At 40.5% G+C, this 22,518-nt stretch overlaps 3 protein-coding genes across 4 annotated transcripts; all 3 read left to right on the forward strand.

Moving 5' to 3' along the window:
* The first annotated feature begins 251 nt into the window (after positions 1-251).
* On the forward strand, positions 252-4,489 carry LOC127763929 (diphthine--ammonia ligase). Of its 2 annotated transcripts, none has more exons than XM_052288737.1 (12): positions 252-584; positions 667-738; positions 867-953; positions 1,057-1,282; positions 1,383-1,415; positions 1,531-1,613; positions 1,839-1,911; positions 2,151-2,487; positions 2,619-2,950; positions 3,133-3,452; positions 3,578-3,929; positions 4,008-4,489. In XM_052288737.1, the coding sequence occupies exons 1-12, from the start codon at positions 574-576 to the stop codon at positions 4,221-4,223; spliced, it is 2,142 nt and encodes a 713-aa protein (XP_052144697.1). In that variant the 5' UTR covers positions 252-573; the 3' UTR covers positions 4,224-4,489. The 2 variants fall into 2 exon arrangements, with proteins under 2 accessions (XP_052144697.1, XP_052144696.1); XM_052288736.1 differs by having other exon boundaries at positions 253-584; positions 874-953.
* A 404-nt stretch (positions 4,490-4,893) lies between these two features.
* LOC127763931 (uncharacterized) lies at positions 4,894-9,583 on the forward strand. Its single transcript, XM_052288740.1, has 11 exons — positions 4,894-5,434; positions 5,807-5,902; positions 6,433-6,536; positions 6,610-6,809; positions 6,951-7,073; positions 7,218-7,306; positions 8,252-8,357; positions 8,481-8,578; positions 8,784-9,029; positions 9,141-9,224; positions 9,326-9,583. The coding sequence occupies exons 1-11, from the start codon at positions 5,309-5,311 to the stop codon at positions 9,335-9,337; spliced, it is 1,284 nt and encodes a 427-aa protein (XP_052144700.1). The 5' UTR covers positions 4,894-5,308; the 3' UTR covers positions 9,338-9,583.
* A 118-nt stretch (positions 9,584-9,701) lies between these two features.
* On the forward strand, positions 9,702-12,352 carry LOC127763932 (CRIB domain-containing protein RIC5-like). The gene is made up of 4 exons (XM_052288741.1): positions 9,702-10,402; positions 10,810-10,951; positions 11,183-11,286; positions 11,365-12,352. The coding sequence occupies exons 2-4, from the start codon at positions 10,906-10,908 to the stop codon at positions 11,725-11,727; spliced, it is 513 nt and encodes a 170-aa protein (XP_052144701.1). The 5' UTR covers positions 9,702-10,402; positions 10,810-10,905; the 3' UTR covers positions 11,728-12,352.
* The last annotated feature ends 10,166 nt before the right edge of the window (positions 12,353-22,518 follow it).

Raw genomic sequence — 22,518 nt, forward strand, 5'->3', positions numbered from 1 at the left:
TTGCGGCAACGTGGCTTGTCGGTGGTTATGGCAAAGAAAGTTGGCACACCTTCCTTCTTGTGTAAGCGTTATGATGAAGTTTGTTAAGTTCACACATCTTTCTGTTTGTGTTAACATTCTTTTTCCGGAGTTAATGAGGAAATATTTTTGGCCTGGGCTCCAAGAACGCACTTACGTGGGCCGGTAAATCTTCTGATGGGCCACAAAATTTTCCAAAACATTGGGCTCGGTCTCTGGGCCTCGGTAGCCTCGAGCTCGCACCACCTCACGCTTCACGCCTCCTCCACAGTCCACACACCGCGCCGCCGCCGTGGACTCGCCGCACCGTCCGCCGCGCCCTGCTCCGTCCTGCTCCGCCGCGCGCAGCCGCCTACACAAACCTCGCTCCGCCCCAAATCCAGTAGGAGAAGAAGAAGAAGGGGGGAATCCAGTAGCGTTTTGACCGGAAGAAGAAATTGAACAAAACGAGCTCCAACCCTAGGAGGTGCGAGGCGGCGGCGGCGGAGATGGAGGTGGTGGCGCTCGTCAGCGGCGGCAAGGACAGCTGCTTCGCCATGATGCGATGCCTGGACTATGGCCACAAGGCAAGGCAACGAACCGCAGCGCAACCCAATCACCCAGTTCTATTCTATCATCCGTTTTTCATTGACATGCTAATGCTTGCAGATTGTTGCGCTGGCCAACCTCATCCCCGAAGATGACGCCGTCGACGAGCTCGACAGCTACATGTATCAAACTGTATGCACTCCTCTCTTCACTCATCGTTAGCTGATTAGCAGCTGCTTCTAGCGCTGGGCTGTGGCCATTCGTTGCTGGTATTCTGTCAAATTCGCTGATTGCTATGCCTATTGTTGATGTGGCTGGAGGCTTCAGGTTGGGCACCAGATTGTCGTGAGTTATGCGAAATGCATGGGCTTGCCTCTGTTCCGGAGGCGCATCCGTGGATCCTCAAGGCAAGGCATCTGTGCAGGGATTGTCTTTATTGTTGTTATATGCTGCTACTGTTCTTATCTAGATGAAATTTGATGCAATTTCATTGATTGGACTTGCTTGTAGGGAGCAGGGTCTTAAATATAATGTTACCACAGGCGATGAAGTGGAGGATATGTTTGCGCTCTTGAGCGAGGTTAAAAGGCAAATCCCATCCATCACTGCAGTGTCTTCAGGCGCCATTGCGTCTGATTATCAGAGGCTTCGTGTTGAGAGTGTCTGCTCAAGGTTGGGCCTGGTATCGCTGGCGTATTTGTGGAAGCAGGATCAGACTTTGCTTCTTGATGAAATGGTAACTTCAATTTCATTTTTTCTTCTTCTGCATATTGTCTGGCATATCAGAAACTGTTTACTCAAATTACTAGTTCTGTTTTGGTTATTAATGTTTGCAGATAAGAAGGGGCATAGTAGCTATAATCGTCAAGGTATATACAGCACACTCATGCATTTGTTCTCTTGGTACATAATTTTTTTTAACTTCCTTGCAAGTATGTATTTAACTGTTTATCACATGGAATATCTGATGTTTGGACTTTATAGGTTGCCGCAATGGGGCTCAAACCTTCTGCTCACTTAGGGAAAGAACTGGCTGAACTTAAGTGTCATCTGCTCCAACTGAATGAGTATGTTCCCCACTGCCTACATAGATCCCATTTAGCCATTTTCCTCTTGGAGGTTTCATGTATTAGAAGACCTTGTATCCTGTTATAACTTGTGGGTTAATGACCCAGGCCTTAGTTTCTCGTAGTGATCAATGAGGGAGTGGTTTCCAAGAAACATATCACAACATATCGCTCTCTTTATGTCTGTTCTCATGATTTTCCTTTTGTTTTTCTATATCCCACTAGGAGTTATGGAATCAATGTCTGTGGTGAAGGTGGCGAATATGAAACACTAACTCTTGACTGCCCTCTATTCCGTGTAAGTTTAAGGAGATAAGAGCTGAATGTGAATAATCTGATGCCACTTGTCTGAACATGTGGACCAGTCCTTAAGCATGAATCACATTCAATGAAACGCTGTAACTTGGCTATTGACTATATTCTGAGCATGCTTATCAGATTTCTGAAGCATTTCATAATTTATACTACTATTATGTGCTATGTGCAGCAGAAGCATTTTGTTACCAAGATGCAACTGATGAGTTTCTTGTACTGCAGAATGCAAGAATTGTTCTTGATGATTTTGAAGTTATACTCCACTCGCCTGATTCCATCGCTCCAGTAGGAATTCTTCACCCGTTAAAATTTCATCTTGAACACAAGCCAAATTCTTTTGGCACCGTTGGTGATAGTGCTACTGCCCAAGAGAATTCTAGTTATTTGTATGAAGTAGATGGAGCTATTTCACACAGTGATGTCGAAAAGAAACAAGAGACCTTGAGTCCAGTTACAACTGTTGATGCTTGCACAAATATAGACCTATGCATCTCAAAGACTGGCAAAAAGTTGTTCTCCATTGGTTGTTGGATTCAGGATCCCTGTGGTACTTCAGAAGGTGCATGCTCTTGTGCCTTATTGTTCTGTGTAACATTAAATTGACCATAGTCCCGCCTGACAGGAATATCTCCTTTCTTTTGCATCTTCATTTGTGGGAAACGTCCATTTAATATCTCCTTATGTCTATAGGCCTGAAGACAGATCTAGTAGCAGTTTTGAGCAGAATCGAGAATCAGCTCAAGGAAGAAGGGTTAGGTTGGATGAATGTTCTGTATGTTCACCTCTTCATTTCAAGCATGAAGGAATTTGGATTGGCCAATGAAGTTTATGTGAGCTTTATTACTGAACAAAAATGCCCTCTGGGTGTTCCTTCACGTAGTACAGTTGAATTGCCACTAGTTCAGGTTGGTTTAGGCCATGCATATGTGGAAGTTCTAGTTACAAAGGAGCAAGTCAAGAGAGTTCTACATGTACAAAGCATTTCATGCTGGGCTCCTAGTTGCATCGGACCTTATAGCCAGGTAAGAGAAGCACTATGTGGTTATATGTCATGGGTATGTTGAAAGTTGTATGCTTCTATACAATATTCTACATAGAATTCATAAGCAAGGTTCCTGTAGATTAGTTGCTAGCCAAATCTACCAGTTCTTTTTTCTCCTCAGTTGTACATTCTCAGTGATAAAGTTTTTTGAATTTTGCTTAGGCAACACTTCATGGAGAGATTCTCTATATGGCTGGTCAGCTGGGGCTTGATCCCCCTACGATGAAGCTCTGTCCTGGGGGCCCAACGGCTGAACTAGAATTCGCATTACGAAACAGTGAAGCTGTTGCTAATGCCTTTGGTTGCTCCATTTTTTCTTCGGCAATACACTTTCTGGTGTACTGTTCTGCACACTTGACGTCCAGTGAAAAAGAACAAGTTGAACATACACTTCGTAGTTCGTACATCACCAGTTTGGATTGCTCAAATACCGGATCATATCCCACCATTCTCTATGTATTTGCATCAGATCTTCCAAAAGGGTAAGGATATCCGTCATTCTATTTCTCAGAGAAATGCTTTAGTGCTGTCTGGACTCTCATACTTGAAGCACCACAATGTCAAGTGCTCTTCTTAAGTTAAGATAGACTTTTCCTCATTTTTTCAGAGCATACGTGGAGATAAAACCAATATTGTATGTCCCCAGCCCCACTAATGATGATGGAGTCCCAACCAGAGAACAGGAGGCTGGAGGGTCATTGCCAGCATCAAGCGAAGCTTTTAGTGCCTGGAGCGCACAATACTCTGACCTGGATGATTCATGCTGCCAGGTGCACACAATCGGTGGGAAAATTTGCTCTGCTGTTGTTTCAGTCACAAATGATATTGCATTGAAAATCTGTTCTACAACTGAACAACTATACCACTCGGAGGAGCATTTGAAAGCTTTGGCTAGATTTTGTGCATTCCAGCTTGCTAAGATTCTGATAGATAATGGCTTTTCCTGGGACAACCTAACGGTACGTATCTGTCCTGTAATCATTTTGCATCTGCCTTTTCCCGAACTCTAACCATCATCTCTGGGCTGAAATCTGCAGATGTTAAGATTCTACTATTCAGTAGAGCACCCAGTGACTGCGGATGTGATGTCCCGTGTATTTTCTGAGGCATTCGCCGAGCTTGAAGAAGGTGGTGTTGGTTCCTGCACACCTGATGGGGTTCCTATTTTCAACATCGTGCCAGTGTCGGCATCTGGTTGCTTCACATCGTTAAGCGACATTATATCATGCGAGCTATTAGCTTCGAAAGTTTAAGACAAGAACTTGGCTTGCGCATGTACGTGCATGATTTGTTTGGTACTCGCTGAAATGCAGTTCGTTTCTTTGGCCTTTTGGGAGGTTGGAGCCTTAGCATCTCCAGTCTAAGCCAGAACTTGGCTTGCACATGCATTAGGTAAACAATTGCGATAGAGTTAGCAGCGACATTTTTCTGTGGGTTTTATCATATGGTACTACACTATATGATAGTACATACTATAAACATTGGGCCTGATTAGCGGTCCTGAAGCTTGCATTGACAATTTCGTACTGACCCCCAGTTACTAGTACATTGCTTCTTTATGCTTGATTGACCTTAGTTGCATGTTGGACGATCCATTCAGAGATTGGTGTGGAAAACTTCAACCGAATATTATTCGGTAGTCAAGCAAGCGCACACGTCTATCCAAGTCAGGAGAGAGATAGCAGATATTCCGAAACCCAAGATCCAAGAAGTTGTTGTGCACTCGTGTTTACGATTATTAACGGAAGAATTCCAGATTATCTAACTAATGATTTTCTCTTCGAACCAGCGGTTTACTAATTGAATAATCTAACAAAAATCTTTAAATAGTGTATCCTCAACAGTTCATTCCCTCAATCAGCCAACAGAAACGGCAACTACTAACAAACAAGTCCTAGAACGCTTATATAAAACGGAACAATCAAGAAAACTCATCAGTTTCGAAAGAGAAATATACGACCAGCTCAAGCTCGGACCGTCCATCTCAACGACGAAGCCCTGATACAAACCAAGCAGCAGCAGCTGCTGCGCTTCTTTGTCTCCCCGTCTCTCTCCTCCCGACCCCCCAAATTTAGCCGTTACACCACCTTCCGTTCTCTCTCCTCTCTCTCTCTCTACGGCCAAGGATCTCAATCACAGAGAAGGCACATCATCAAACAAATCAGGAAAGGAAGGAAGAAAGGAGAGGAAAGGAGGGAGTGAAGAACAAATCTTGATTCGTCCTCACTGCGCACTGCCCCCCGTCCGTGTGGTTCCAGCTGATCACCAGCAGCGGCCGGCGTCTTGTCGTCTCGATCCCTCCTGCCTCTTTGGCCGCGGCTCGATTTGGGCGGTCAAGATGAACAGGATGATGTTCATGGCGTGCTGCTACAACGATCCGGACATGCTCATCGATCCGGACACGGTCTACCCCATCCGCCCCGAGTGCCGCGAAGACGCCGCCAAGACGCGATTCAAGCCCAGGGTAATTGATTTATTCTAATCCATTTCTCCGTTTTAATCTAATTCCGCGCCCCCTATGCCCCCGTCCCCATTTTGACAGTGCCCATCTTGCGCTGGATTGGATCTAGAATCTAATTATCAAGTGTTACTGTTACCTTTTTTTTTATCTTAACTGTTACTGTTACCTGGATGAGCTGAATTAGGCTCAGATGGCCAATCGATTGATTTTGCAAGATGATGAGGGCATTTAGTTTGAAGGTAGAATTTTGTTGTCTCAGATCGATTTGCCGAGCGGAAGCATCGAGGATTCTGACTAGAGAGATTAGTGCCAGCCATGTATTTGATTATGAAGTGCATTGACTCGTTGTGTGCTGTTTCCTCTTCCTTTTGGCAGCCTGGCCTCACTCTAAGTCCAAGGAGATGGAAGCTGCTTCACAATGAAGAAGGTGTCCTAGACATAGCTGGAATGATCAAAAGAGTGCAGCGTGGGGTGAGCTATACTTTTCGATTAATCCCTTGCATGCTCCGAACTAGCTGAATTTACGCCGTGATTGCACCACAGCGCCAGGCTAAATTATACTTTTTCAGAAAGTAGAATTATACTGTTATATGCTTAGAAATCAAATAACTAGTTTTTTTTATTATTCTGAGATTTTCAGTTATCCTACATTGTATTGATGTTGACTCTTCATTTTAATCTACACTAATATGGATCTGTTACACAATCAACAATGTGAACTATGAACTATTTATTTTTCTCCAATTAACATGGTAAATTGTAGCCTGATGAAGTGCAGATGTGGAGGCTAATATTTGCCTTGTTTTAATAATTTAGTAATATATAGATATTTGCAAAAATTCCTTCTCACTAACAACACAAGCCTAGGTCCGTATGTCAATGAGACAATGGTTGACAGATGATCCAAACATGATGGGACATCAGGAATTCCTCATTTTCTTCCTGCATTCATGAATCATGACCTCACACTAAGGCCTTGTTTATTTTGGTTGGCTAAACAGGGTACCCACCCAAATATCAAAGGAGAAGTTTGGGAGTTTTTGCTGGGTTGTTATGACCCTAAAAGCAATACTGAACAAAAGAGCCAATTAAGACAACAGCGAAGGTTCATTCTTAATTGCACCTTTATTGTTTGATCATGTATATTCATTCTAATATCTCATTCTAATTTTTTATAGGTTAGAATATGAGAAACTGAAAACAAAGTGCCGAGAAATGGACACGACAGTCGGTAGCGGAAGGGTAATTACTATGCCTGTCATAACAGAAGATGGCCAGCCTATACAGGATCCTAACTCAGTTGATGCAGAACAACAAGCTAGTGACACACCCCTACCAAAGGAAGTTATTCAATGGAAGCTAACTCTGCACCAGATTGGTGAGTACTAATCCTCTCTTTTCAGCATCCCTCAATCCGTTTTATGTTTTTATTTTTAAAAAAAGAGAGAGTTCACTGGGCACATATTGTTATATTTTTTTATACTTTCATTGGTCTGATTATTCCACTATTCAACTATAGGTCTTGATGTTAATCGTACAGATCGTCAACTAGTCTATTATGAGAGCCAAGAGAACTTGGCCAGGTTGTGGGACATTCTTGCAGTTTATTCATGGGTTGACAAGGACATCGGTTATTGTCAAGGTGCGTTACAGAAACAAAACTGATCCTTTTGCAAATCCAGTCATAGTAAAAGGAAAAGGAACACTTAACCATGTTAGCTTGCTAAATGTCATGTTATGTAAATTTTGCTGTTCCCCCCCATAAAATCCTCTTGTTTGTAAGCAGGAATGAGTGATCTTTGCTCACCAATGTCGATCCTCTTGGAACACGAAGCGGATGCGTTTTGGTGCTTTGAGCGACTTATGCGCAGGGTGGTAAGCACCTTTACACATGTAGCCTTTTATTCACTAAGAAATATCCAGATCCTTTACCCTAAGGGTCAGTGGCGGATCTAGAAATTTTATTGACCCCGGGCAAGCCACTGGCAGTACTGTACAAATGAAAATGAACTTGTACAACTCTACAGACCATTTTACCATTGACACAAGTAAAATTAACAGTACGAGTTGCAGTATATAAGCTGTGATGGCCTATAGGGCTCCATCGTTTGGCTTATTATAAGAATAAGCCAAACAACATATTTACAAACGAAAAATAATTTATGAATACAACTTTAATATACGTGCTCTTAGCGACCTAAAAGCAAAGACTGAAAAATAAACTTTGATGAAAAAACCTCAAAATCAACTCCAAATTTAAGATTGAAAATTCAAATTTTGGCTAATAAGCATAAGCATAAGCAAAAAGATGGGGCTGATAGACTGCAAACATGTGATGGTGTGAGCCTTAATTATATGCTTTGCTAATTTTCTCAACTAATCTAGCATTCATTAAGGTAATTAATTAAAAAATATGCTAACTTTGCATGATTAATGAATTGCTAATCTACTGCAGCATCTTAGGCGGAGCCTGGGCATTTGCCATGGCTGGCTGGGCCTTGACTCCGCCGCTGCTAAGGGTACAATTTATACTTCCGATATATGATGTTAATTAAAAGTTGTGCACAACTGCAGTAATGTTACAGTAAACTTAAAAGGTCAATATGGTCGCTGTAATATGCAGAACCGTTTTCTGGAAATATTTTTGCAACTTAGCATGGCCTATCAAAACAATAATTGATATTGATATGAACTAATGAACATTATATGGGAAAAAAACCCCTAAGATTGATTATAGTGGTTTTGCTGCATGTGTTATCTGTCTCTGTTAATTTTTCTACAGATACTGAGAGATTGATATTGTACATGCTAACTCTGCAGCGAGGAAATTTCGTGAGTAGTTCAACCTCCATTGGAGTTCGATCTCAACTGACCATATTGTCATCCGTAATGAAAGCCGTTGATCCGAAGCTACATGAGCATTTAGGTAGAGTTGTTTGGAGCCAAATATTGTTCATTAGAATGGCCAAAGGAACAATGCCTTTTCTTTCTGAATTATTGAACTATAAGTAGCGTGATTTATTCCATGATCAAAAGATTATTTTTGCAGAAAATCTTGATGGAGGGGAATACTTATTTGCCTTCCGTATGCTGATGGTTCTTTTCCGAAGGGAGTTCTCTTTTGTAGACACAATGTACCTTTGGGAGGTAAGCTTCCCAACAAGGTCGCATAATTTAACCTTTTAGGTGTGTTGATTAGTTCCCTGCACCATAAGAATTTTCTTGACTTTTCAATTATCTCATGATTATCCTAATAAAGCATAATCAAAATGTGGTTTCTACTTACAATCAAGTATTGATTTGTACTGTGGAAGGTTTATAAGGCTGTTTCCTTGATTTACAAATGTTGCAGCTCATGTGGTCTATGGAGTACAATCCAGGTCTCTTTTCTATGTTGGAGAGTGATAACAGTACATCTCAAGCAAACACAAAAGATGAAAATGCCTTAAAGCAGTGTGGAAAATTCGAACAGAAAAACTTACAGGCGGCTAAAAAGGAAGAGCAGATACCTCTATCTGTGTTCATTGTGGCTAGTGTCATAGAGGCTAGAAACAAGCAGATACTGACTGATGCAAAAGGTCTAGACGATGTCGTGAAGGTCTCTCTCTCTCTCTCTCTCTCTCTCTCTCTCCATGTGTGTGTCATGAGATGATGATTGTAGAAAGCTATACACGATTATGTTGTTTATGTGCTTGTCCCCTGCAAACAGATATTAAACGATATCACTGGAAGTCTGGATGCAAAGAAGGCATGCAGAGGGGCACTGAAGATTCATGAGAGATACCTAACCACAGTAAGTTTTCTGTTAATCCATTTGTATAATTATATGGCCTTAGACGCACTCAGGAGTCAGGAGTCAAAACTAAAATAACTCTCTACTTTCCTAAACTGCAGGTAAAAGCATGATAGTAGCATTTACAGATCCTTATTAATACATCTTAAGTGACGATATTCGATTGGGCTTTTTGTGAACTGGAGAAGCAGCTACATCGCAATTTTTCCCCATTTTTGATACGTGTGTGTATTATACAATTCTTTGATTTTCTTTGTAATACTACAAAAGAAAGGAACGCCAATCCTGTAAAGGTACATCACGAAATGTTTGGTATCGGTGGAATTATGCTGCAATAACATCGTCATGATTCTTCTTTCCTACTGTTCTTGACACTGCAATAAATTTGTTCACTATTTCTTAAGAATACAGTGAGTTAGGAAAAAGAAAATCAACTTGTCGGATTCCGACCATGTGTGTAAATATTGTTTAAAGGATTATTTTTCATTTTCTTTGTTGTAGCTTCCAGTGGACTAGAGACGGAAGTGGCAAAACAATTTGGCTACATTAAGAAACATGACCAGGCCGCTTGAAAGTCTTGATCGAAAAAGCTAAGAAACCTACGATAATCATACTATATATCAAAACATTTGCACCGATACTTTATCCGTTGTTTTCCACCGGACACTCCATACTGATTGAATCAAGTATTAGATCATTTTGCGCTGCTGAACTCAAGCTCCAATGCAAGCTTCGTTAACTACCTACGAAAGGATATGGGATATGATCGGAAATTGTCAAAATAAGAGGCAGATTGGCTTGTTAGCTAAATGACCCCTTTTTCATGTTCTGAGTTGTCCATCCCCGCCATTTGCGCTGCAGACCAGTTAAGCAAAACCAGGGCCTCACAAACTGCTGTATGTCAAAATGAACTTCAACCAAAAGGAGCCTAGACCAAAAATAGGGAACCATAAATAGATCGAGGCAACAAACTTTCTGCCCTTCCATTTCTCCAACTTGGAAGAGAGAATCTATGCTTGTTCCTGTTTGAGCTTTGGAAGGGATTGCAATTCCACTAAATTGTGATAGATCAAACAGCAATAGGTGAAGAGAATTGCTGCAGACACAATGAAGATGTCATAAAGAAGATGAAATTCGGTAAATCATGCTGCATCACCCTCTTAAATCTGCTTTGCAAGGTATGTGAGTCTGATTCAATTAGGCGCCACAAATTTGTGTGTGTCAAATAGAAACTGAACTTCAGAATGTTGAAAAGAACAAATATATACATTGCTGAATCTTCATCTTCCAGCAAATCATATTACGATAGACCACAATAGTTGTTTTGTTTTCAATGCTACGTGGTCGGTAGATGTAAATCTCACCCCAACACCTATAGCATTATCAACATTGTATTTTGACGAAACATTCAGATGGCTTTTCTCGTTTTTTTTATCTCTGTTCACGGTGGTATTTCATATTTGTAAAATCAAGCTTATGGTCAATAGGTTGTATCCTATTTCATAGAATTGTTAGTTCTTACTTTTGTTTTTTAAATGATATTGGCCCGGCGAAAAATTTGTAATGTTATTGCTTACTTGTGAAGGCTAGATCAAGGGACAAGGGGTGGAGGACAAACATATAAGTGGTGGATTCCTCGCAGAGCACCGCGGGCGGGCAGCCGCCTGTGGAACCGGTTAAGATGAAGGGCCTTCTCAAGGGCCTCCGATACATCTCACAAATTTTCGGTACGCCTCGAACACCATCAATTTCCAAGTCTAACGAATCCCTATTCCCCAATTCCCCAATCCAATTCACCTCAACATTGTTCATGCCACACATTGATAATTCATCATCATTCATCCACACAACGAAAATCAAAATGCATTACGGGATGGCGTTGTGAGAGATTGTGTACCTTGTCTGACGAACACGCGCATGCCCGCGCACGCTGGTGTTGTGGGGTTGGTTGCTTGCAGATCCGAGCGTGAAGGAGCCGGAGATGCAGATCGGGAACCCGACGGACGTGAAGCACGTCGCGCACATCGGCTGGGACAACGCCTCCGTCACCGCGCCCAGCTGGGTGATCGCCGCCGCCTTGCTCCTCCCCCCCGATCGCGCCATCTCCCATGTCTCTAACTGCTCCGATCACTGGTCGCAGATGAACGAGTTCAAGCCAACGGCGGGGGGCACGGAAGGCGGCGAGGCGGAGGAGAACCAAGGAGGAGGCGGCGGCAGAGCGGACCAGGCGGAGCGGCCGCGGCGGGCGGGGCGGGGCAAAGAGCGGCGCGACGGAGGCAGCGAGGGGTCGCGGCGGCCGCCGAAGACGGAGGTGGGGGAGAACAACTGCGAGGGAGAAGCCGCCGCGGGGGCGGCGCCGAAGCAGCGGCGGAGGAAGGCGAGGGCGTCGGGGGGCACCTCGTCGGGGCGGTCCAAGTCGTCGTCGGTAGGCGGCGGCGGCGGCCCCTCCGCGGCGGCGAGGCCGGCCGCGGCGGGGGATGACGACGGCGACAAGTGCTTCTGAGGCGACGCTGCAACGCGCGATCGCTCTCTCGTTGCTGATTTTTTTTTTTTTTTTTTTTTTTTTGGCGTGGCAAGCACGAAACATATGGGGGGAGGATTTCGAATTTGTATTTGAGGTTTTCGTCTAGACTCCGGGCTGCTTGCAGGAGAAGCCATCAACTAGGAAGAATTTATATGGGCCTTTCTCTTTTCTTTTCTGATTTTTCTACATCATTTATTCCTTTATTTTGTACTTATTTTTGTGGCGTTAGAGTTTGTATATGTAATGTAGAGTTGGGCCGAGAAAACAAGTGACGGCCTGTCACGTTGTACTGTATACTAATGTTACAATGGGTCAAGTTGGGCCTCGGGCCGATCAGTTCATCCGCAAGCCGACCATATGGGCTTCTTGCTTCCATCACGGGCCATATGGGCCTTTTTTCCACGCCTGGTCCACATGCCTCTTGGGCTTACCTTTCCCCACATTTGCCCTCAGTAAGTTTATATTTCAGTGTACTCTAGTACTCTACCAAGCTGCCTCTGTGTGCATTTGTAAATTCTCTCTCTTTTTTACAGTATCTTCTTTTTGTGTTGCACCGTGTATTAGTTTTATTTTATACTTATTTGTATTATTTCAGAAATACCGATCATAGTGATCACTAATTGACTACTCCATATTGTAACACCTCTCAATTTAAAAATGCCAGTTCATCATTTCGGGTCCTGTAGATGGAGACATGACGAAAACAAATATAGAAGATGCTAGATAGGTATCTGGTTGCATTCTATGTTCAGTTTGTCTGCACCTTGGTGATCAAGGACGGAGAAACTTAATTTTCAGGAAAATGAGAGAATATTACCATCTATGAAACAAAGAAGATTTGTCATTTGTCTTCTTCATTGCCAACAATGACAATACACCATCCTGGGGCAAGCCTCTGAACTGTAAATATCTTCATCCCACATTATTCCACATATTATAATCTTTTGTCCATGCTTGGTCATTTTCGTGCAAACATACATATACATCTGCTACATTAACATGACATTTACACCAATTATAGTGGGGCTGCTTAAGTGGCATCCACCTCAGATACAGTAGCAAGTTTCAGAATTTTCAGAAACAGATTATTCCCAAGAAGAAAAGGAACTTTCAGAAACAGTGGTCTATCCTGTTCTTTCAAATATATTCTCTGTTCACAGTATCCATCTAGCAGTACATCTCCTGCAACACTTTGGATTACAAATCATTCAGCACATATATGAAAATTGAAGTGGGCCACTTGCATCCACCTTTTACGTCTTGCTGCACTCTGATAGCCTGAGTGCCTGACACCTGTTGCATTCCACTCATCGCCACTGTTACACTCGGAAGAGATTGTGTATTTGTGTGTAGATGCTGGTCAGCTGGTGCCTTGTTCCTTTCCTCTGTGATCGGTAACTCGTTTCTACTGAACCTGTGGGCTCTGTATACATATGACATAGATGCAGCAATTCAATGCTGAATTTGTAGCTTAATTGGATATGCAAATATGTGTTTCTTGCTAATTACTGAACTTTCAAAAAAATAAAATAAAACTGGCATCCAAATGTCATCGATTTCACTTTCACCACGAGCTCTGAACCAGCAGTTGCTTCTACTGGGAGGTACTGAACCGGCCAAACTGAAAGATCGCGTTTTTGATTCTTATCGGCCAATAGAGAGCTGAAGTAGATGTCCCTGGACCACAGAGAGAGAGCATCATTTTCTCGTTGATTCGCTGTTGATCGATGTGCTACCATCTGTGTGATCGATCGATCTATCAATCGAATCGAGATCGAGTTGCTGTCGGCATTATTGTAGGGTAGTTCACCTACCGTTTTTCCTGCATATATCTACCTGGGTCTCAGCCCCTTCACTCCCTTCTAAAATCGAGTGCTTAGCTGCCACCGCATATTATTCAGAGATAGTTCAGTATTCAGTCCACAGTGACGAGCATGTCCGTTTGCAGCGCCGAGCCGGCAGTTCGCCGGACAGATCGGCGAGGATGATTCCATCCCCATCGGCATTGCACTTGCACCTGGCTGTATCTATATTAGAATCTGTGATCAGAAACACAGCAGGCCTTTGGCCATTTTCTGAACTCTGAATCGAATGGCAGGTTCATCAGTTTGGATCGACCCGTGAACCGTTTGTTGGTATCTGTGGATGGAGCATGATCCAGTGTGTGATCTTGCAGGCTAGCTGCTATCTTAGCTCTTGACTCTTTCCCAAGAGTGGTCGTTTTGGATTATCGCAAAGATTAATTTAACAGTAATGATACTGTTTTGTACTGTTAGTGCCGCATGGGCATGCAGATGGATCTGGACCTAGATAGATAGATAGGAAATCGAGATTGCGTCGGTGATGGATGATCGCCATGGACGTCTCTTTCTCCCTTAATATCCATAGCTAATTAATCTTAATTAGGAGCTGGATTTGGATCGATCTTGAGCTTTAGGGCGATCGACGGAGATGGAAGCATCAAATCCCCCACACGTTTGTCGCTGGAGCGATCGCTGTGACTGAGCTCGCTCGATCGATCAGCTCGCGGTCTGGCTAATTAGTGGAGGGGATCAGATGCTGTCAACCTCTCCACGTTTAATCTCTTCTCTTGCAGTTGGTGTCATTCTCCTTTCCCTCCTTTTCGGCGGCGAGATCGATCGATGGATCGATCGGCCGCGTCAGTTTTGGGGGTTTCTTGAAAGCAAATTAGCATTCAATACAGGGCAAAAAGGGTCACCAAGATCGATCAAATCAACGTATTCCTCGTGCATCCAAGGTTTAATTAACTGATAGTACTACCTTTGTCCGAAAATATGGACTAAGAAATGAGATATGGAGTCGTACATTAAATCTGCAAATCTTGATAGAATTTATATGATATGTCTCATGTAATACTAGATTTCTATATTTTAAAACGGATAGAATACCAATTAATTAGTTAATTAAATTAATATATCATGGGCAAAGCAGGGGGGCGTGCATGCTCGACGCGCGGCTTGGCAGACAGACTGACGAGTTAGCTGAAACAGAATTGATACTAATAAAAATCTACATGATGGATTAGTGTGCTGATAGATCGGCCGTGATAGGGAGGCGAGGTTTGTCGCGAGGCGATGTCGAAGGAGCCTTGATTTTCACGAGGAAGAGATCGATCGATCGATCGATGAGAGAATAGGAAGAGAAATGAATCAAGGAAGAGGAAGGCGACCAATGGGAGGCGGACAGGTGGAGAGAGAGAAAGGCCGGGTCAGTGTCCAGGCCTGGAAGCTAGGCATGCCATATGTGCGGTGCCATCCAACGAACGATCGGATGATCCACCGGAGCTTACTTGCAGACAACCGTTTTCCCACCCCGTCAAGCTACCCACCCCCCACCCCATGCATATGCCACCACCTCCCTGTATCTCTGTATGTGTATGCGATACGCTCTACCCTCTCTCTGCCTCGTATCCACTACTCGGCATATACGTATACGTATATAACATGTACGATGATGAGTTGTAGTATAATTCATCTTTCCTAATTTAATTCAATACGTTTACTATTCTAAACTTTCAAGAGAATATTTCTCTTGTTATTTGCATGTAATCTAAATGCTTATAATTTATTTAGAAAAAAAATCAACTAGATAGATTAATATGTAATATATCACTTCACAAACATATAATAAAAAAATAAAATTGACTGTGAATATATGTTAGCTAGCTATATTTTTTTCTCAACTTACATTTTTAACTTGCATATTTGTGAAGTGATCTATCACATATTAATTCATCTTTTCAAATTATTTTATAACTATTTAAATGACATATAAATAAAGAGGAAATGCCCCCATCGAGGGTTAAAATGCACTCCTCTATTTATACTGCCACAGTACCATAGAGAAGTAACTTTAATTTTCTATCATATACTAACTCATACATTAACAATTAAAGGTTATTTATACTAATAATATATATATATACGGATAATAAAATGCTACCAATAAATACCACGGTAAACGTAGTCACAATGGTAATTGGCTAGTAATAATACTCTCTCTGACTTAAATGTAGTTCAAATTTAAAATATACGGATGCACTTATTTATGGTGCACTTATTTTATAATGGAGAAAATATTAAGAGCAAGAATAATAGTAGAGTTCACTTTTTACTATTAGTTCATTAGTTCATCTTAAAGCTAACATATATAATAGAGATTAGCTATAAGGTTTGCTATAATTTTTTTCTCCTCTTTCTATCTCTTACTTATACATTTTATATATTTATCTTGAAACTTATATTAAGCTAGCTCTTATATGAGAGCTAACATCCTTAATTTTTTTACACCTCTCCTCCATGTAAGCTACTACCTCCGTTTCAGGTTATAAGACTTTCTAGCATTACTCACATTCATATAGATATTAATGAATCTAGGCATACATATATGTCTAGATTCATTAACATATATATGAATGTTGATAATGCTAGAAAGTCTTATAATATGAAACGGAGGAAGTAGCTTACAGTAGGTTTATACTCCCTCCGTTCCAAAAAAAAAACTCAATCTAGGAGAGGATTTGACCCCTCTTAGTATAACTATCTTTTATCTAGATTCGTTGTTTTAGGAGATGTCACATTCTTTGAGGTTGAGTTTTTTAGACGGAAGGAGTAGCTCATATTATCCTTGCTCTAATTAAGCGTGCTAATCTGTATGCATGCATACGGGTTAACATCAGGACGCGTGCCTTGCTGCAAAGTGTAGTATAGTACGAGGTCGCTGTCTAGGAGGGAATATTTGCTGACGACGAGTCGTATCAATCATTGCGGCTGCCTGCCACACGGCCTCGCCGCACGCCTCCTCCGACCTCTCCTTCACCACCGCCTCTGCTCCCCGCCCGGCCGCGTCCTCGTCTCCTCTTGCTACTTCTGCATCCATGGCAGATGGCACAAGTTTAAACCTCTCAGGTTAACTTAGGGTCTGTTTACATCTCCTGATAAAAATTTTCGCTATTTCACATCGAATGTTTTAACATATGCATGAAGTATTAAATATAAGTTAAAAAATAACTAATTGCACAAATTGCGACTAATTTGCGTGACGAATATTTTAAGCCTAATTACTCTATTATCTGACAATGCGGAGCTACAGTAAACATTTTGCTAATGATGAATTAATTAGGCTTAATAAATTCGTCCCGTAGTTTACAGGCAGAATCTATAATTTGTTTTGTTATTAGTCTATATTTAACACTTCAAATGTGTGCCCGTATATCCAATGTGACACGCCAAAACTTTTCACCGCTGGATCTAAACACAGCCTTAGTTACTACTACTACCTCCTGAAAGATCAGACTGACTACTTGTTATACAGATATATATTTGCTTTCATTAATTCCTGAACAAAATGAAATTAACCTACCTCAACATGCAGTGGATGCATGGTTCATGCAGCAGTTGGCTGGCCTTCAGAGAGCTGGGCTAGCTTAGGAGGGTGTATATGCGACGTTGAAAATGACTCAACAATTAAGCATAACTAATGCTGTCCATGCATAGTGCACAGGCCATTCCTGTAATGGAGACACACAGCCCACTCAATATCACCACAGTACATATATGTTTTTTGTGTTGCATAATTCCTCTTGGAGATCAGAGGAGCCCAATGCAAGCACTGCACATAGAAAAAAAAAATATATGCATGGCCGTTTTGCACATCATGCATATACCATCGATGGGACATTTGATGATTTCGTGTAATTTGGATCCTAATGGTAGCAAGGAAAAGAGACAGAGGAAGGATAAGCGAAGCTTTTTCTTTCTTGGGGAGGAAAGCTTGATTGAGCTCTTGATCTCGCATAAATTTCAGTACGCAGCCAAAAACCAAGCATCAGGCTGGTAGATGCTGCACTGCAATAGCTAGCCAACTTGATTAATCCGACACTGTCAGTCTGTCGCTGTCTGTATAATGTTACAGTATTAATTAGGTTCCTACAGTTACTTACTTCCATATATACTCCCTACGTACAAACATATATACTGTATTCAACATCATCCAAGCAGCTAGAGTTGAGAGATATGGAGGGTAGTGTTTTTATTTTGTTCTTAATGTGCAAATTGATGGCAGATTACATATGCAGCTTCGGCTGCATGCGTACGTACTTTGCTTTAGCCTTAACCCTGCCCTCATGACAATATAATACTAGTTGCAATTACATGTTTTAATTCCGTGAGTCAATGCTTCAATGGAATGTTCATGTAGACTTTGAGATATACTACTACTCGAGAGAAAACTAGTTTAAAAGCGAGAATTTTGGGGGTGCTCTTTTGGTTTCTGTCGCTTTCTTAGGATTTGAAAAAGGGCACTGTTAGTGTTGAGTCTGATTAGTAGGAAGGAATTGGTGGAAGAAATGGAGTATGGAGCCGTCACTCTTCCTATAAACAACCCTAGAAAAACTCCAGCAGGGACAAAAAAGAAATCTCTGAATAATTATAAAAATATGTACAGAATGCCATCAGCTCATGATGATTGTGTCCGTTATATTCTTTTCTAGAGAAAGGGATAAGGGCCAGTTCCATTTAAGAAGCTTATTAGTAGTAATTAATAACTAAGCAAATGTGGTTATGCTTTTTAGTTGTGTTGTGGCAGTAGTATTCTTAATTAGGGATCCCTATCTCCTCCATTGGCTTCCGATTAAGAGCAGAAACGATCACAACGTCGTCTGTCTTTTCTCTGTTTCTGTTCAGAGAAGGACAGGGGATCAACTCACAAATTTAAGATGCCTCCAGAAGTAGCATGAACAATTCATTTATATATGCATATCTTGGCATTATATATAGGGCCTACTTAAGTGGAAACTCATGAATTGTTGGTGAGAAAATAAATCACAATCTTGACTGTTCCTTTTTTCCAGCACCTTTTACCTGTACAATAACAACTCTACCACCAAACATTTGGACAGGAGCTTTTCACTGAATCCTTGATAGCAAGCTGCAGCAGGATCAATCAATTAGTACTATCAAGAAATGGATAATATACTGTGTGTTTTTATCCGATAATGGGATGGTAATGTACTGTGCATTGACAACGAACAAAGCATAATTAACATTTCTGTAGACCTGATTGACACTTTGGAAAGTTTGGATTACACAAGCTAGCACTCCACATAAGCACTGCACAGTGCTCTAATGCTCTTCATCTCCACTGGATGCCGCGTTTGCTTTTCCGCGTGCACTCGATGGCACCCCATGACTGACTTGTTCCTCAGACATGTAGCTACATCCATGCAGCATGGTCACTGAGACTGTTTCTGGACCAGATCGATTCTCTGATTCTCTCCCTGCCTGAACCATACCTTTCTTGCTGGATTTTCGACTCTGCTGCACTTGTGCGACAATATCTAGCTGCTGCTAATCAGTTTTAATTTTCTCAGACATATGTCCGTCGTGCACACTGCACTGCAAACAGATCTCATGCATCGTCTGTTTGCTGGCTTATCAGCCACAAACAAAATTTAATTTTAAAAGTTATGTTATGATTTTTTTTTCACCGTAGTAGCAATTTATTTATAAATTATTTTTGGTTGCTTCTTTCATTTCGTTACGACTCATCATCAGCCATAGCTTAACAAATTGGGATTTTAATCTCCTGTTTGCATCATTCATAACAAGTCAGAATATGTAGTAGCAAGTACTTTATGTAGTACTTTACCGGTCTTGTTCTTTTCTCTTTTCCACTGCCCTTTTGGAGTAAGATGCCAACGATTTCAGGCTCTGAAGAAAATAGAAAAAGTCCAGTTAGCTAGCCAGTACCAGCAGCTAAGCTGGAGATGTCTGAATCGGTGTTCCCTCCTGGCTAATCTTTTCTGAGCTAAATCTACTATGTAATATCCTAGCTCCCGTTAATTAGTAATCCCTCCGTTTTGTTTTATATTATAAGCTGTTTAATATTTTTGTAGTCAAACTTTATTAAATTTAACTAAGTTTATAAAATTTAGCAATATCTAAAATATTAAATTAGTTTCACTAGACCTAACATTAAATATATTTTGATAATATATTTATTTTGTGTTGAAAATGCTATTATATTTTTTATAAATTTAATTAAATTTTTAAAAAAATTGATTAGTAAAAGATTTAAATGATTTATAATATGAAACGGGAGAAGTAGCTTGTAGCAGCTAAATACTCTGGCTAGGTTAGCTTGTTCTAGGTCCCAGCTGCAGAGGTATCGCTGTCATTGGGTGATTGGGATTGGACACCTTCCAGATCGAGTCGCCGGCTTAAGCGCAGCATCCATCTCGTCCTCAGTTAATATATACTCCATCATTTTCTAAATATTTAACACCGTTAATTTTTTAAAATATATTTGACTGTTTATTTTATTTAAAAACTTTTATAAAACATGCAAAACTATATGTATACATAAAAATATATTTAACAATAAATTAAATGATAGGAAAAAAATTAATAATTACTTAAATTTTTTAAATAAGACGAACAACCAAATATGTTTAAAAAAGTAAATGGAATCAAACATTTAGGACGGAAGGAGTACTATACATATACATACATACATACACATCAGGGTGGAAGGAGTACTATACGTATACATACATACATACACATCAGGGTGATCAATTCAAGCAGTTAATGCTAATTATTCCCCATGATTATTCAGCGTTCGCGAAAAATTCCCCATGATTAATTCCCACGTTTTTTAAAGCCAATGATCGCCTCTTTTTTAATTCCGTCCTATGCCCTGTTCCTTGGTGTTAATTGCATGACGTCACTCAATCATCTCCCCAAGTTAGTTTATCTATCCTGCCTCCAACTGCCATGAAATTGCATTGCATGCATGCTCTCATCAATCCTGTCCTGACCTGGAGTATTTATCTCTAAACCAATCATTTTAGTTAACTGCAACTCGCACAAAGAATACTGCTATATCACACAGAAACAATATCCATATCTCTGTTTTTTTTACCATCGCCCATGTATTTGCTTGTGCCTACCTACCTGTAGTCCTGCATCGATCAAATCTATCGCCGACCATCGTCTACTTTAATTCCCAACATATATACTTTTGCATAGGCTCATACTCATACTCAAGTATATAGTAATTAATTAAACATACATGCCGCTTTTATTAATTATTCTTGCTGTGTGTAGCCTAGATCGAGATGGATATTTTTTCTGCACAAGGTACTTAGCTATATAGAGATTATTAATGAGAAGAGTAGATTATTAATTGATGATCAGGGGAGGGATGTAATAACTTAATTAATTTTTGGATAATTAAGCCGCAACAACCATATGCATGTACGACGCAGCTAGCATATGGTACATGTACTTTTGATATATACTGATCACGAATACACGTACTGTACTTTTTTTCATCTCAAAAAAAAATTACACGTACTGTACTTGTACACGTACTGTACATATCCTCCTTTTATTCCGTCGCATAAGTCGCATCCCACTGTTTTGGAATAGGTACTTAGCTATAATTAATTAATATGTAACGTATATATAGCTCTAGCTGCGTATATACGCATGTGCCCTAATGACACAGACACGTACAGTACTACTGCAGGAGTTCGTCAGTTTTTATACGCCAGAGAGCACACGACAAACACGGCAAATATACGTACAAAGTATTATTATACATGTACACAATGATTGTACCTCGCATTTCTCGATTGATGATGATGAAGAACTTGAATTGATCATCAACAATACACCTGTACATTATGCACTGCTACTACTTCAATTAGAGAACGTTTTGCCGTCGTGATATCATTATCATCTGATTCAATTTAATCGGCAGTACAGTGTACAGATACAGAGAAGTACAGAGATCGATGCAGGCTGAACAGACATTATTTCTGACATTATCTCCGTCGTTCCTTTTCTTTCGACATGCCTGTACTACCTCTACCGTTTGTTTAATATAATCATCTCTCTCGTCGCTTTCTGGTCTTGGAGTAGAAGAAATAATTTCCGATTCTCTCATGATTAAATTCGCATCAAAATGCATGATCGATCGATCAAGCGGTGAAGCAGCGTACGGTGATTACCTGCAGCTAGTTCCTGACAGCCTCTCTCCCTGCTAATTATCGGTAATCAAGCTAAGATACGTATACCTTGCTTAAGATGCACGTACTGTTAGCTAGTAATAATCTCCACAAGTTGAGAATGCACGGGACATTTGTTTGCATATACATGTTAAATTTGCTTCTTTTTTTCCAAATAATCTTGAAATTCGAATTAATAAATACAAAGTTGTATTTAGTTTGTAGTCGTAGTCCAAAATTTATTATTCCTATTTTAATGGTTTAATATCTTTAAAATTTAAAACAAACAAACAAATAATTCTATTTTACAAGCTCGAACTATTTTATGGATCGTTTAATCCCTCCCTAAAAAAATATTTTTTCTCATATTTGGCCTAAACTACTAAACTGGTTCACTTTACTCCCTAATAACATTTCTCTTTTTTTTATTTTTATATAAGTTATATTTTAAGTTGCAATTTTATAGTGCCATAGATAACACCACTATGAAAGTTCAAAAGTATTTTTAATTTTCTTCATGATTGTTTGCTTGGTTTTAGAATCTTGATGCTTAAATCAGCCTTAGGTGCTTCAGCCCTATGAAAACAGTGATAAAAAATAAAAAATATATTGAGACGTAAGTTGCAATACATCGATCATCATCCTAACATTTTTTTATGTACAAAATACGACTTATATAGGGAGAAAGAAAAGAGAAATATGTTAGGAAGTAAAGTGAAACATTTTTGATGGTTTGG

The sequence above is a fragment of the Oryza glaberrima genome, chromosome 2 (genome assembly GCF_000147395.1).
Source record: "Oryza glaberrima chromosome 2, OglaRS2, whole genome shotgun sequence".
NCBI classification, from domain to species: domain Eukaryota; kingdom Viridiplantae; phylum Streptophyta; class Magnoliopsida; order Poales; family Poaceae; genus Oryza; species Oryza glaberrima.

Excerpts from the sequence above, each read along its gene's own strand:
- LOC127763932 (XM_052288741.1), top strand. The coding sequence starts at position 10,906 with ATGAAGGGCCTTCTCAAGGGCCTCCGATACATCTCACAAATTTTCG. Across the intron at positions 10,952-11,182 it reads ATACATCTCACAAATTTTCG|ATCCGAGCGTGAAGGAGCCG; the intron begins GTACGCCTCGAA and ends GGTTGCTTGCAG. Across the intron at positions 11,287-11,364 it reads CCGTCACCGCGCCCAGCTGG|ATGAACGAGTTCAAGCCAAC; the intron begins GTGATCGCCGCC and ends CACTGGTCGCAG.
- LOC127763931 (XM_052288740.1), top strand. The coding sequence starts at position 5,309 with ATGAACAGGATGATGTTCATGGCGTGCTGCTACAACGATCCGGACATG. Across the intron at positions 5,903-6,432 it reads TCAAAAGAGTGCAGCGTGGG|GGTACCCACCCAAATATCAA; the intron begins GTGAGCTATACT and ends TTGGCTAAACAG. Across the intron at positions 8,358-8,480 it reads GAAGCTACATGAGCATTTAG|AAAATCTTGATGGAGGGGAA; the intron begins GTAGAGTTGTTT and ends TTATTTTTGCAG.
- LOC127763929 (XM_052288736.1), top strand. The coding sequence starts at position 507 with ATGGAGGTGGTGGCGCTCGTCAGCGGCGGCAAGGACAGCTGCTTCGCC. Across the intron at positions 739-873 it reads ACAGCTACATGTATCAAACT|GTTGGGCACCAGATTGTCGT; the intron begins GTATGCACTCCT and ends TGGAGGCTTCAG. Across the intron at positions 954-1,056 it reads CGCATCCGTGGATCCTCAAG|GGAGCAGGGTCTTAAATATA; the intron begins GCAAGGCATCTG and ends ACTTGCTTGTAG.